The following is a 16,685-nucleotide window of genomic DNA, read 5'->3' on the forward strand; positions in this document are numbered from 1 at the left end:
CGTATTGATCACCCTTTCATATCGTATTGATCATCACCCTTTCATATCGTATTGATCACCCTTTCATATCGTATTGATCACCCTTTCATATCGTATTGATCATCACCCTTTCATATCGTATTGATCACCCTTTCATATCGTATTGATCACCGTCTCATATCGTATTGATCACCCTTTCATATCGTATTGATCACCCTTTCATATCGTATTGATCACCCTTTCATATCGTATTGATCACCCTTTCATATCGATCACCCTTTCATATCGATCACCCTTTCATATCGTATTGATCACCCTTTCATATCGTATTGATCACCCTTTCATATCGTATTGATCACCCTTTCATATCGTATTGATCACCCTTTCATATCGTATTGATCACCCTTTCATATCGTATTGATCACCCTTTCATATCGTATTGATCACCCTTTCATATCGTATTGATCACCACCCTTTCATATCGTATTGATCACCCTTTCATATCGTATTGATCACCCTTTCATATCGTATTGATCATCACCCTTTCATATCGTATTGATCATCACCCTTTCATATCGTATTGATCACCCTTTCATCGTAGATCATCACCCTTTCATATCGTATCGATCACCGTCTATCGTATTGATCACCCTTTCATATCGTATTGATCATCACCCTTTCATATCGTATTGATCACCCTTTCATATCGTATTGATCACCGTCTCATATCGTATTGATCATCACCCTTTCATATCGTATTGATCACCCTTTCATATCGTATTGATCACCCTTTCATATCGTATTGATCATCACCCTTTCATATCGTATTGATCATCACCCTTTCATATCGTATTGATCATCACCCTTTCATATCGTATTGATCACCCTTTCATATCGTATTGATCATCACCCTTTCATATCGTATTGATCATCACCCTTTCATATCGTATTGATCATCACCCTTTCATATCGTATTGATCACCCTTTCATATCGATTGATCACCGTCTCATATCGTATTGATCACCCTTTCATATCGTATTGATCATCACCCTTTCATATCGTATTGATCATCACCCTTTCATATCGTATTGATCACCCTTTCATATCGTATTGATCATCACCCTTTCATATCGTATTGATCATCACCCTTTCATATCGTATTGATCATCACCCTTTCATATCGTATTGATCACCCTTTCATATCGTATTGATCACCGTCTCATATCGTATTGATCACCCTTTCATATCTTATTGATAACCCTTTCATATCGTATTGATCATCACCCTTTCATATCGTATTGATCACCATCTCATATCGTATTGATCACCGTCTCATATCGTATTGATCACCCTTTCATATCGTATTGATCACCCTTTCATATCGTATTGATCACCCTTTCATATCGTATTGATCACCGTCTCATATCGTATTGATCATCACCGTCTCATATCGTATTGATCATCACGGTTTCATATCGTATTGATCACCACCGTCTCATATCGTATTGATCATCACGGTTTCATATCGTATTGATCACCCTTTCATATCGATCACCCTTTCATATCGTATTGATCACCCTTTCATATCGTATTGATCACCGTCTCATATCGTATTGATCACCCTTTCATATCGTATTGATCACCCTTTCATATCGTATTGATCACCCTTTCATATCGTATTGATCACCCTTTCATATCGTATTGATCACCCTTTCATATCGTATTGATCATCACGGTTTCATATCGTATTGATCACCCTTTCATATCGTATAGATCACCGTCTCATATCGTATTGATCACCGTTTCATATCGCATCACCGTTTCATATCGTCACCCTTTCATATCGTATTGATTATCACCCTTTCATATCGTATTGATCACCCTTTCATATCGTATTGATCATCACCCTTTCATATCGTATTGATCACCCTTTCATATCGTATTGATTATCACCGTCTCATATCGTATTGATCACCCTTTCATATCGTCATCACCCTTTCATATCGTATTGATCATCACCCTTTCATATCGTATTGATCATCACCCTTTCATATCGTCATCACCCTTTCATATCGTATTGATCATCACCCTTTCATATCGTATTGATCATCACCCTTTCATATCGTATTGATCATCACCCTTTCATATCGTATTGATCATCACCGTTTCATATCGTATTGATCATTTCATATCGTATTGATCATCACCCTTTCATATCGTATTGATCATCACCCTTTCATATCGTATTGATCATCACCCTTTCATATCGTATTGATCATCACCCTTTCATATCATATTGATCATCACCCTGGCATTGATCATCACCCTTTCATATCGTATTGATCATCACCCTTTCATATCGTATTGATCACCCTTTCATATCGTATTGATCATCACCCTTTCATATCGTATTGATCATCACCCTTTCATATCGTATTGATCATCACCCTTTCATATCGTATTGATCACCCTTTCATATCGTATTGATCACCCTTTCATATCGGCACCCTTTCATATCGTGTTGATCACCCTTTCATATCATTGATCATCACCCTTTCATATCGGCGTATTGATCACCGTTTCATATCGTTTTCATATCGTATTGATCATCACCCTTTCATATCGTGGCCTTTCATATCATTGATCACCCTTTCATATCGTATTGATCATCACCCTTTCATATCGTATTGATCACCGTTTCATATCGTATTGATCATCACCCTTTCATATCGTATTGATCATCACCCTTTCATATCGTAGATCACCCTTTCATATCGGATCACCCTTTCATATCGTGATCATCACCGTTTCATATCGTGATCACCCTTTCATATCGTATTGATCATCACCCTTTCAGTCACTGGCATATCATTGATCACCGTCTCATATCGTATTGATCACGGTTTCATATCGTATTGATCACGGTTTCATATCGTCATCACCCTTTCATATCGTATTGATCACGGCATCACCCTTTCATATCGTATTGATCACCCTTTCATATCATTGATCACGGTTTCATGGTATTGATCATCACCCTTTCATATCGTCTCATCACCCTTTCATATCGTATTGATCACGGTTTCATATCGGCATTGATCATCACCCTTTCATATCGTATTGATCATCACCCTTTCATATCGTATTGATCACGGTTTCATATCGTAGATCATCACCCTTTCATATCGTATTGATCACCCTTTCATATCGTATTGATCACCCTTTCATATCGTATTGATCACCGTCTCATATCGTATTGATCACCGTCTCATATCGTATTGATTAGCCTTTCATATCGTATTGATTACCCTTTCATATCGTATTGATCACCCTTTCATATCGTATTGATCACCCTTTCATATCGTATTGATCACCCTTTCATATCGTAGGATCACCCTTTCATATCGTATTGATCATCACCCTTTCATATCGTATTGATCATCACCCTTTCATATCGTATTGATCATCACCCTTTCATATCGTATTGATCATCACCCTTTCATATCGTATTGATCATCACCCTTTCATATCGTATTGATCATCACCCCCTTTCATATCGTATTGATCATCACCCTTTCATATCGTATCGATCACCGTCTCATATCGTATTGATCACCCTTTCATATCGTATTGATCATCACCCTTTCATATCGTATTGATCACCCCTTTCATATCGTATTGATCACCGTCTCATCGTATTGATCATCACCCTTTCATATCGTATTGATCACCCTTTTCATATCGTATTGATCACCGTTTCATATCGTATTGATCATCACCCTTTCATATCGTATTGATCACCCTTTCATATCGTATTGATCACCCTTTCATATCGTATTGATCACCCTTTCATATCGTATTGATCACCCTTTCATATCGTATTGATCACCCTTTCATATCGTATTGATCACCCTTTCATATCGTATTGATCACCCTTTCATATCGTATTGATCACCCTTTCATATCGTATTGATCACCGTCTCATATCGTATTGATCACCCTTTCATATCGTATTGATCATCACCCTTTCATATCGTATTGATCACCGTCTCATCGTATTGATCACCGTCTCATATCGTATGATCACCCTTTCATATCGTATTGATCACCCTTTCATATCGTATTGATCACCCTTTCATATCGTATTGATCACCGTATCACCCTTTCATATCGTATTGATCATCACCCTTTCATCACCCTTTCATATCGTATTGATCATCACTTCTCATATCGTATTGATCATCACCCTTTCATATCGTGATCACCCTTTCATATCGTATTGATCATCACCCTTTCATATCGTATTGATCACCCTTTCATATCGTATTGATCATCACCTTTCATATCGTATTGATCATCACCTTTCATATCGTATTGATCATCACTTCTCATATCGTATTGATCATCACCCTTTCATATCGTATTGATCACCCTTTCATATCGTATTGATCACCCTTTCATATCGTATTGATCATCACCCTTTCATATCGTATTGATCATCACCCTTTCATTTCATCGTATTGATCATCACCTTTCATATCGTATTGATCATCACCCTTTCATATCGTATTGATCATCACCTTTCATATCGTATTGATCATCACCCTTTCATATCGATCATCACCCTTTCATATCGTATTGATCACCCTTTCATATCGTATTGATCACCCTTTCATATCGATCACCCTTTCATTACGTATTGATCACCCTTTCATATCGTATTGATCATCACCCTTTCATATCGTATTGATCATCACCCTTTCATATCGTATTGATCACCCTTTCATATCGTATTGATCATCACCCTTTCATATCGTATTGATCATCACCTTTCATATCGTATTGATCATCACCCTTTCATATCGTATTGATCATCACCCTTTCATATCGTATTGATCATCACCCTTTCATATCGTATTGATCATCACCCTTTCATATCGTATTGATCATCACCCTTTCATATCGATTGATCATCACCCTTTCATATCGTATTGATCACCCTTTCATATCGTATTGATCACCCTTTCATATCGTATTGATGATCACCCTTTCATATCGTATTGATGATCACCCTTTCATATCGTATTGATCACCGTCTCATATCGTATTGATCACCGTTTCATATCGTATTGATCACCCTTTCATATCGTTTTCATATCGTATTGATCACCCTTTCATATTCATATCGTATTGATCACCCTTTCATATCGTATTGATCACCACCCTTTCATATCGTATTGATCATCACCCTTCATCGTATTGATCATCACCCTTTCATATCGTATTGATCATCACCCTTTCATATCGTATTGATCACCCTTTCATTTCGTGATCACCCTTTCATATCGTATTGATCATCACCGTTTCATATCGTATTGATCACCCTTTCATATCGTATTGATCACCACCCTTTCATATCGTATTGATCACCCTTTCATATCGTATTGATCACCACCCTTTCATATCGTATTGATCACCCTTTCATATCGTATTGATCACCCTTTCATATCGTATTGATCACCGTTTCATATCGTATTGATCACCGTTTTAATATTGTATTTTATTGTCATGCTACTGTGATCAGGGCACCCTTCTGAATGAGATCCTGGTCTCAATGGGTTTGCTTACACACACAAACAATCCCCAAACAAGTACCTCATCTTCATCCTCCTCATCCTCTACATCCAGTACTCCAGAGTCTTGTTCAGACATTGGGCTGCTGCCCTGTCCGTCAATGTCAGACACCGCCCCTAGTCCCGCCTCCTTCCTCAGCCGTCGACCAACCGCAGCTCTCTGTTGGAGTGACACAGCGCTGTCCAGAGAGCGCTGGACCTGGGCCTGGTAAACACACACACACAAATGTACATGAAACACACACACACACACAATCTTCAAGAGACAAAACAGTTGACAGATTGCGTCACCCATCATCCCCTCTTCCATTTCTCCTCAAAACAAAGCACCACTCTTCCCAATACTCCAACCGTCCTCTTTCCATTCACCCCCCCTCTTCAATTCCAATAGTTCTCTTTATACAGACCAAGGTTCAGCTGATCCTTAGAGAAGGAACAGAGAATGGAGAGGGGTAGAAAGCTCTGAATAGATTGGAGAAATGTACAGCTAAACAGAGGAAGAATGCGCGCAGTCTTCGTTTTAAGAAGCTCCTATGGCGTAGCCTATGTCACGATCTACGTCAAGGCTTTTTGTCAACGTTAGAAGTTCGCTAATTAAGGTAACTTCAATTGACTGTGAGTGTCAACAAGGGTGTTCCCATGGTTAAGAGGGGGAGACTCCGTCTCTTTATCTCTCTCTCAGTGGCCCTCGCTCACACAGAACCAAGTCATTAAGCCCTGTCAAGTGGTTAAATAGGTAGGAACCTTTTGTTTGGTTCCCCTTTGTTTCCTAGAAGGACAGAGTTCGGCGTCGCACTTCAACCTAACCTCAAGTGTGTGGATGTGCGTCAGAGAACGTTCGACAAGCGCCAGCTGCAGGTCAAACCCTTCGGATACTTAATGATATGTTGTTGGAGAACAGAGAACTAGAGTCCCCCTAGCTGTTTTCTGACTAGAGGTCGACCGATTAAATCGGAATGGCCGATTAATTTGGGCCGATTTCAAGTTTTCATAACAATCTGAAAATCGAAGAATACATGAATGTGTAACAATTTTTTTTATCTTTATTTAACTCGGCAAGTCAGTTAAGAACACATTCTTATTTACAATGACGGCCTGGGAACAGTGGGTTAGCTGCCTCGTTCAGGGGCCGAACGACAGATTTTTACCTTGTCAGCAATCTTGCAACCTTACGGTTAACTAGTCCAACGCTCAAACCACCTGCGTCACGAGGAGCCTGCCTGTTACGTGAATGCAGTGAGAAGCCACGGTAAGTTGCTAGCGAGCATATAAAACGTGTACCTAACAATAAACACCAATGCCTTTTTTTAAATCAATACACACAAGTATATATTTTTAAACCTGCATATTTAGCTAAAAGAAATCCAGGTTAGCAGGCAATATTAACCAGGTGAAACTGTGTCACTTCTCTTGCGTTCATTGAACGCAGAGACACGGTATATGCAATAGTTTGGGCAGCCTGGCTCATTGCGAACTAATTTGCCAGAATTTTACATAATTATGACATAACATTGAAGGTTGTGCAATGTAACAGGAATATTTAGACTTATGGATGCCACCCGTTAGATAAAATACTGAACGGTTCCGTATTTCACTGAAATAATAAACATCTTGTTTTTTCGAGACGATAGTTTCCGGAATCGACCGTATTAATGACCAAAGGCTCATATTTCTGTGTGTTATTATGTTATAATTAAGTCTATGATTTGGTAGAGCAGTCTGACTGAGCGATGGTAGGCACCAGCAGGCTCATAAGCATTCATTCAAACAGCACTTTCGTGCATTTTGCCAGCAGCTCTGCTGTTTACGACTTCAAGCCTATCAACTCCCAAGATTAGGCTGGTGTACCGATGTGATGTGAAATGGCTAGCTAGTTAGCGGGGTGCTATATGTTGTTGGAGAACAGAGAACTAGAGTCTCCAAGCTGGTTAATGATGAGGAGACAAGGGCAGGGGGAGGAGACAAGGACAGGGGGAGGAGACAAGGGCAGGGGGAGGAGACAAGGACAGGGGGAGGAGACAAGGGCAGGGGGAGGAGACAAGGGCAGGGGGAGGAGACAAGGGCAGGGGGAGGAGACAAGGGCAGGGGGAGGAGACAAGGGCAGGGGGAGGAGACAAGGGCAGGGGGAGGAGACAAGGGCAGGGGGAGGAGACAAGGATAGGGGGATGATGGTAAAGAGGACAAGGACGGAGGTGAGTAAAAGTGGGACACCTGTCTGTCCTTTCTGACAGTGAATTATTTGTCAAATAAGGAGCTTTGAGACAAGACACTCATCACATAGTGTGTGTGGTGACTATATAGAGGTCATCAATCTTGATCTACTTCATAGACAGAGAAATGCGGTTCCCATTAGTGTGTGTGTGTGTGTGTGTGTGTGTGTGTGTGTGTGTCTGAAAATCACCAGTGTAACTGAACTTTCTACTACTGAACTTAGAGGAAAAAATAACGAACAGAGAGAGACAGAGAACAGAGAGAGAACTGAGAGAGGAGAGAACAGAGAGAGAACCGAGAGAGAGAGAGAGAGAGAGAGAGAGAGAGAGAACCGAGAGAGAGAGAGAGAGAGAGAGAGAACCGAGAGAGAGAGAGAGAACCGAGAGAGAGAGAGAGAGAGAACAGAGAGAGAGAGAGAGAGAACAGAGAGAGAGAGAGAGAGAGAGAGAGAGAGAGAGAGAGAGAGAACCGAGAGAGAGAGAACCGAGAGAGAGAGAGAACCGAGAGAGAGAGAGAACCGAGAGAGAGAGAGAACCGAGAGAGAGAGAGAGAGAGAGAACCGAGAGAGAGAGAGAGAGAGAGAACCGAGAGAGAGAGAGAGAGAGAGAACCGAGAGAGAGAGAGAGAGAGAGAGAGAGAGAACAGAGAGAGAGAGAACAGAGAGAGAGAGAACCGAGAGAGAGAGAGAGAGAGAGAGAGAGAGAGAGAGAGTACCGAGAGAGAGAGAACCGAGAGAGAGAACCGAGAGAGAGAGAACCGAGAGAGAGAGAACCGAGAGAGAGAGAACCGAGAGAGAGAGAGAGAGAGAGAACCGAGAGAGAGAGAGAGAGAGAACCGAGAGAGAGAGAGAGAGAGAAACGAGAGAGAGAGAGAGAGAGAGAGAACCGAGAGAGAACCGAGAGAGAGAACCGAGAGAGAGAACCGAGAGAGAGAGAACCGAGAGAGAGAGAACCGAGAGAGAGAGAACCGAGAGAGAGAGAACCGAGAGAGAGAGAACCGAGAGAGAGAGAACCGAGAGAGAGAGAACCGAGAGAGAGAGAGAGAGAGAGAACCGAGAGAGAGAGAGAGAACCGAGAGAGAGAGAGAGAGAGAGAACCGAGAGAGAGAGAGAGAGAGAACCGAGAGAGAGAGAGAGAGAGAGAGAGAGAGAGAGAACAGAGAGAGAGAGAACCGAGAGAGAGAGAGAGAGAGAGAGAGAGAGAGAGAGAGAACCGAGAGAGAGAACCGAGAGAAAGAGAGAACCGAGAGAGAGACAGAATGAAGAGATTAATATAGAATGAAAGACAGACAGACACTGCATGACAGAGAGATGAAATTTGAGGAGAGGAGGAGGATACCTTCCAGGAGAAGGACAAGGAGATGACAGAACTGATGAAGACGAGCAAAACAAAAAAGAGGAATTAAGAGCAAATGAGTGAACGGAAAAGACGTGTGCATAATTTGGACATCCAGTTCGATCCCCCATTCCCTCCCTCTGAACCCCCGCCCCTCCCATCCTCCACCCTTCTCTCCTCCTAGCAGACAATAGCCCCTCCCATCCTCCACCCTTCTCTCCTCCTAGCAGACAACAGCCCCTCCCATCCTCCACCCTTCTCTCCTCCTAGCAGACAACAGCCCCTCCCATCCTCCACCCTTCTCTCCTCCTAGCAGACAATAGCCCCTCCCATCCTCCACCCTTCTCTCCTCCTAGCAGACAATAGCCCCTCCCACCCCACCCTTCTCTCCTCCTAGCAGACAATAGCCCCTCCCATCCTCCACCCTTCTCTCCTCCTAGCAGACAATAGCCCCTCCCATCCTCCACCCTTCTCTCCTCCTAGCAGACAATAGCCCCTCCCATCCTCCACCAATAGCCCCTTCCTCCACCCTCCTCCTAGCAGACAATAGCCCCTCCCATCCTCCACCCTTCTCTCCTCCTAGCAGACAACAGCCCCTCCCATCCTCCACCCTTCTCTCCTAGCAGACAATAGCCCCTCCCATCCTCCACCCTTCTCTCCTCCTAGCAGACAATAGCCCCTCCCATCCTCCACCCTTCTCTCCTCCTAGCAGACAATAGCCCCTCCCATCCTCCACCCTTCTCCTCCTAGCAGACAATAGCCCCTCCCATCCTCCACCCTTCTCCTCCTAGCAGACAATAGCCCCTCCCATCCTCCACCCTTCTCCTCCTAGCAGACAATAGCCCCTCCCATCCTCCACCCTTCTCTCCTCCTAGCAGACAATAGCCCCTCCCATCCTCCACCCTTCTCTCCTCCTAGCAGACAATAGCCCCTCCCATCCTCCACCCTTCTCTCCTCCTAGCAGACAATAGCCCCTCCCATCCTCCACCCTTCTCTCCTCCTAGCAGACAATAGCCCCTCCCATCCTCCACCCTTCTCTCCTCCTAGCAGACAATAGCCCCTCCCATCCTCCACCCTTCTCTCCTCCTAGCAGACAATAGCCCCTCCCATCCTCCACCCTTCTCTCCTCCTAGCAGACAATAGCCCCTCCCCTCCATCCTCCACCCTTCTCTCCTCCTAGTAGACAATAGCCCCTCCCATCCTCCACCCTTCTCTCCTCCTAGCAGACAATAGCCCCTCCCATCCTCCACCCTTCTCTCCTCCTAGCAGACAATAGCCCCTCCCATCCTCCACCCTTCTCTCCTCCTAGCAGACAATAGCCCCTCCCATCCTCCACCCTTCTCTCCTCCTAGCAGACAATAGCCCCTCCCATCCTCCACCCTTCTCTCCTCCTAGCAGACAATAGCCCCTCCAATCCTCCACCCTTGTCTCCTCCTAGCAGACAATAGCCCCTCCCATCCTCCACCCTTCTCTCCTCCTAGTAGACGATAGCCCCTCCCATCCTCCACCCTTCTCTCCTCCTAGCAGACAATAGCCCCACCCATCCTCCACCCTTCTCTCCTCCAAGCAGACAATAGCCCCACCCATCCTCCACCCTTCTCTCCTCCAAGCAGACAATAGCCCCACCCATCCTCCACCCTTCTCTCCTCCAAGCAGACAATAGCCCCTCCCATCCTCCACCCTTCTCTCCTCCTAGCAGACAATAGCCCCACCCATCCTCCACCCTTCTCTCCTCCTAGCAGACAATAGCCCCACCCATCCTCCACCCTTCTCTCCTCCTAGCAGACAAAAGCCCCATTATGCCTAAATGGACGCTACTATTTATTTTCAGAGGCTACGTTCCAAATGGCAAATGGATCCTATTTAGTGCACTACTTTAGACCAGGACTGGCACCCTATTCCCTATATAGGGCACTACTTTAGACCAGGGATGGCACCCTATTCCCTATATAGGGCACTACTTTAGACCAGGACTGGCACCCTATTCCCTATAGAGTACACTACTTTAGACCAGGACTGGCACCCTAATCCCTATTTAGTGCACTACTTTAGACCAGGGCCATATGGGGTAGTTAGAGGAATTAAAACAATTACAGAAAATCAGAGTCAGTCCATGCATCCCTGTGTGTGTGTGTGTGTGTGTGTGTGTGTGTGTGTGTGTGTGTGTGTGTGTGTGTGTGTGTGTGTGTGTGTGTGTGTGTGTGTGTGTGTGTGTGTGTGTGTGTGTGTGTGAACAAGCTACTGCTATTAGTGGTCTGGTATGATGGGGAAGTGATGGACTGACAGGAGAGCAGACAGATGGTGAAGGAATGGAGAGGTAGAGGAGAAAAGAAGAGAAGGAAGAAAGTAGAATAGCCCCAAAGAAAAGAGAGCGTAGTCCCAGACACACACACACACACACACACACACACACACACACACACACACCAGAGAAAAGGGAGAGCGTAGTCCCAGACACACCAGAGAAAAGGGAGAGTGTAGTCCCAGACAGAGAAAAGGGAGAGCGTAGTCCCAGACACACCAGAGAAAAGGGAGAGCGTAGTCCCAGACACCAGAGAAAAGGGAGAGCGTAGTCCCAGACACACCAGAGAAAAGGGAGAGCGTAGTCCCAGACACACACCAGAGAAAAGGGAGAGTGTAGTCCCAGACACACACACCAGAGAAAAGGGAGAGCGTAGTCCCAGACAGAGAAAAGGGAGAGTGTAGTCCCAGACACAGACAGAGAAAAGGGAGAGCGTAGTCCCAGACAGAGAAAAGGGAGAGTGTAGTCCCAGACAGAGAAAAGGGAGAGTGTAGTCCCAGACAGAGAAAAGGGAGAGTGTAGTCCCAGACACCACCAGAAAAGGGAGAGTGTAGTCCCAGACACAGAGAAAAGGGAGAGCGTAGTCCCAGACACCAGAGAAAAGGGAGAGTGTAGTCCCAGACACCAGAGAAAAGGGAGAGCGTAGTCCCAGACACCAGAGAAAAGGAGAGCGTAGTCCCAGACACCAGAAAAAGGGAGAGCGTAGTCCCAGACAGAGAAAAGGGAGAGTGTAGTCCCAGACACCAGAGAAAAGGGAGAGTGTAGTCCCAGACACCAGAGAAAAGGGAGAGTGTAGTCCCAGACAGAGAAAAGGGAGAGTGTAGTCCCAGACAGAGAAAAGGGAGAGTGTAGTCCCAGACACAGAAAAGGGAGAGTGTAGTCCCAGACAGAGAAAAGGGAGAGTGTAGTCCCAGACACAGAGAAAAGGGAGAGTGTAGTCCCAGACACAGAAAAGGGAGAGTGTAGTCCCAGACAGAGAAAAGGGAGAGTGTAGTCCCAGACAGAGAAAAGGGAGAGTGTAGTCCCAGACACAGAAAAGGGAGAGTGTAGTCCCAGAGAAAAAGGGAGAGTGTAGTCCCAGACAGAGAGACAAGAAAAAGGAGAGTGTAGTCCCAGACACAGAAAAGGAGAGTGTAGTCCCAGAGAAAAAGGGAGAGTGTAGTCCCAGACAGAGAAAAGGGAGAGTGTAGTCCCAGACACAGAAAAGGGAGAGTGTAGTCCCAGACACAGAAAAGGGAGAGTGTAGTCCCAGACACAGAAAAGGGAGAGTGTAGTCCCAGACACAGAAAAGGGAGAGTGTAGTCCCAGACAGAGAAAAGGGAGAGTGTAGTCCCAGACACAGAAAAGGGAGAGTGTAGTCCCAGACACAGAAAAGGGAGAGTGTAGTCCCAGACACAGAAAAGGGAGAGTGTAGTCCCAGACACAGAGAAAAGGGAGAGTGTAGTCCCAGACACAGAAAAAGGGAGAGTGTAGTCCCAGACAGAGAAAAGGGAGAGTGTAGTCCCAGACACAGAAAAGGGAGAGTGAGAGAAAGAAAAGGGAGAGTGTAGTCCCAGACACAGAAAAGGGAGAGTGTAGTCCCAGACAGAAAAAGGGAGAGTGTAGTCCCAGACACAGAAAAGGGAGAGTGTAGTCCCAGACACAGAAAAAGGGAGAGTGTAGTCCCAGACAGAGAAAAGGGAGAGTGTAGTCCCAGACACAGAAAAGGGAGAGTGTAGTCCCAGACACAGAAAAGGGAGAGTGTAGTCCCAGACAGAGAAAAGGGAGAGTGTAGTCCCAGACACAGAAAAGGGAGAGTGTAGTCCCAGACAGAGAAAAGGGAGAGTGTAGTCCCAGACACAGAGAAAAGGGAGAGTGTAGTCCCAGACAGAGAAAAGGGAGAGTGTAGTCCCAGACAGAGAAAAGGAGAGTGTAGTCCCAGACACAGAAAAGAGAAAAGGGAGAGTGTAGTCCCAGACAGAGAAAAGGGAGAGTGTAGTCCCAGACACAGAAAAGGGAGAGTGTAGTCCCAGACAGAGAAAAGGGAGAGTGTAGTCCCAGACAGAGAAAAGGGAGAGTGTAGTCCCAGACAGAGAAAAGGGAGAGTGTAGTCCCAGACAGAGAAAAGGGAGAGTGTAGTCCCAGACAGAGAAAAGGGAGAGTGTAGTCCCAGACAGAGAAAAGGGAGAGTGTAGTCCCAGACAGAGAAAAGGGAGAGTGTAGTCCCAGACAGAGAAAAGGGAGAGTGTAGTCCCAGACAGAGAAAAGGGAGAGCGTAGTCCCAGACAGAGAAAAGGGAGAGTGTAGTCCCAGACAGAGAAAAGGGAGAGTGTAGTCCCAGACAGAGAAAAGGGAGAGTGTAGTCCCAGACACCAGAGAAAAGGGAGAGTGTAGTCCCAGACAGAGAAAAGGGAGAGTGTAGTCCCAGACAGAGAAAAGGGAGAGTGTAGTCCCAGACACCAGAGAAAAGGGAGAGTGTAGTCCCAGACAGAGAAAAGGGAGAGTGTAGTCCCAGACAGAGAAAAGGGAGAGTGTAGTCCCAGACACCAGAGAAAAGGGAGAGTGTAGTCCCAGACAGAGAAAAGGGAGAGTGTAGTCCCAGACAGAGAAAAGGGAGAGTGTAGTCCCAGACACACCAGAGAAAAGGGAGAGTGTAGTCCCAGACACCAGAGAAAAGGGAGAGTGTAGTCCCAGACACCAGAGAAAAGGGAGAGTGTAGTCCCAGACACACCAGAGAAAAGGGAGAGTGTAGTCCCAGACACACCAGAGAAAAGGGAGAGTGTAGTCCCAGACACACCAGAGAAAAGGGAGAGTGTAGTCCCAGACACACCAGAGAAAAGGGAGAGTGTAGTCCCAGACAGAGAAAAGGGAGAGTGTAGTCCCAGACACACCAGAGAAAAGGGAGAGTGTAGTCCCAGACAGAGAAAAGGGAGAGTGTAGTCCCAGACACCAGAGAAAAGGGAGAGTGTAGTCCCAGACACACCAGAGAAAAGGGAGAGTGTAGTCCCAGACACACCAGAGAAAAGGGAGAGTGTAGTCCCAGACAGAGAAAAGGGAGAGTGTAGTCCCAGACAGAGAAAAGGGAGAGTGTAGTCCCAGACACCAGAGAAAAGGGAGAGTGTAGTCCCAGACAGAGAAAAGGGAGAGTGTAGTCCCAGACACCAGAGAAAAGGGAGAGTGTAGTCCCAGACACCAGAGAAAAGGGAGAGTGTAGTCCCAGACACAGAGAAAAGGGAGAGTGTAGTCCCAGACACACCAGAGAAAAGGGAGAGCGTAGTCCCAGACAGAGAAAAGGGAGAGTGTAGTCCCAGACACCAGAGAAAAGGGAGAGTGTAGTCCCAGACAGAGAAAAGGGAGAGCGTAGTCCCAGACAGAGAAAAGGGAGAGCGTAGTCCCAGACACACCAGAGAAAAGGGAGAGTGTAGTCCCAGACAGAGAAAAGGGAGAGTGTAGTCCCAGACACCAGAGAAAAGGGAGAGTGTAGTCCCAGACAGAGAAAAGGGAGAGTGTAGTCCCAGACACACCAGAGAAAAGGGAGAGTGTAGTCCCAGACAGAGAAAAGGGAGAGCGTAGTCCCAGACAGAGAAAAGGGAGAGTGTAGTCCCAGACAGAGAAAAGGGAGAGTGTAGTCCCAGACAGAGAAAAGGGAGAGTGTAGTCCCAGACACACAGAGAAAAGGGAGAGTGTAGTCCCAGACAGAGAAAAGGGAGAGTGTAGTCCCAGACAGAGAAAAGGGAGAGTGTAGTCCCAGACAGAGAAAAGGGAAAGTGTAGTCCCAGACACACCAGAGAAAAGGGAGGGTGTAGTCCCAGACAGAGAAAAGGGAGAGTGTAGTCCCAGACAGAGAAAAGGGAGAGTGTAGTCCCAGACAGAGAAAAGGGAGAGTGTAGTCCCAGACAGAGAAAAGGGAGAGTGTAGTCCCAGACAGAGAAAAGGGAGAGTGTAGTCCCAGACACACCAGAGAAAAGGGAGAGTGTAGTCCCAGACACGCCAGAGAAAAGGGAGAGTGTAGTCCCAGACAGAGAAAAGGGAGAGTGTAGTCCCAGACAGAGAAAAGGGAGAGTGTAGTCCCAGACAGAGAAAAGGGAGAGTGTAGTCCCAGACAGAGAAAAGGGAGAGTGTAGTCCCAGACAGAGAAAAGGGAGAGTGTAGTCCCAGACACACCAGAGAAAAGGGAGAGTGTAGTCCCAGACACACCAGAGAAAAGGGAGAGTGTAGTCCCAGACAGAGAAAAGGGAGAGTGTAGTCCCAGACAGAGAAAAGGGAGAGTGTAGTCCCAGACACACCAGAGAAAAGGGAGAGTGTAGTCCCAGACACGAGAGAAAGGGAGAGTGTAGTCCCAGACACGCCAGAGAAAAGGGAGAGTGTAGTCCCAGACACCAGAGAAAAGGGAGAGTGTAGTCCCAGACAGAGAGAAAAGGGAGAGTGTAGTCCCAGACACCAGAGAAAAGGGAGAGTGTAGTCCCAGACACCAGAGAAAAGGGAGAGTGTAGTCCCAGACACCAGAGAAAAGGGAGAGTGTAGTCCCAGACACCAGAGAAAAGGGAGAGTGTAGTCCCAGACACCAGAGAAAAGGGAGAGTGTAGTCCCAGACACCAGAGAAAAGGGAGAGTGTAGTCCCAGACACACCAGAGAAAAGGGAGAGTGTAGTCCCAGACAGAGAAAAGGGAGAGCGTAGTCCCAGACAGAGAAAAGGGAGAGCGTAGTCCCAGACAGAGAAAAGGGAGAGCGTAGTCCCAGACAGAGAAAAGGGAGAGTGTAGTCCCAGACACACCAGAGAAAAGGGAGAGTGTAGTCCCAGACACCAGAGAAAAGGGAGAGTGTAGTCCCAGACACCAGAGAAAAGGGAGAGTGTAGTCCCAGACAGAGAAAAGGGAGAGTGTAGTCCCAGACACACCAGAGAAAAGGGAGAGTGTAGTCCCAGACAGAGAAAAGGGAGAGTGTAGTCCCAGACACACCAGAGAAAAGGGAGAGTGTAGTCCCAGACAGAGAAAAGGGAGAGTGTAGTCCCAGACAGAGAAAAGGGAGAGTGTAGTCCCAGACACACCAGAGAAAAGGGAGAGTGTAGTCCCAGACACACCAGAGAAAAGGGAGAGTGTAGTCCCAGACACACCAGAGAAAAGGGAGAGTGTAGTCCCAGACACCAGAGAAAAGGGAGAGTGTAGTCCCAGACACACCAGAGAAAAGGGAGAGTGTAGTCCCAGACACACCAGAGAAAAGGGAGAGTGTAGTCCCAGACACCAGAG

At 46.1% G+C, this 16,685-nt stretch overlaps 1 protein-coding gene across 1 annotated transcript in view; it reads right to left on the minus strand.

Moving 5' to 3' along the window:
* The window catches only part of LOC127915531 (exocyst complex component 6B-like), a 116,900-nt gene that overhangs the window by 57,409 nt on the left and 42,806 nt on the right, over positions 1–16,685 (minus strand). The window contains exon 7 of the mRNA XM_052495705.1: positions 5,636–5,818. Coding sequence (XP_052351665.1) covers positions 5,636–5,818 — 183 coding nt within the window. The remainder of the gene's footprint in view (positions 1–5,635; positions 5,819–16,685) is intronic.

The sequence above is a fragment of the Oncorhynchus keta genome, chromosome 35 (assembly GCF_023373465.1).
Source record: "Oncorhynchus keta strain PuntledgeMale-10-30-2019 chromosome 35, Oket_V2, whole genome shotgun sequence".
Classification (NCBI taxonomy): domain Eukaryota; kingdom Metazoa; phylum Chordata; class Actinopteri; order Salmoniformes; family Salmonidae; genus Oncorhynchus; species Oncorhynchus keta.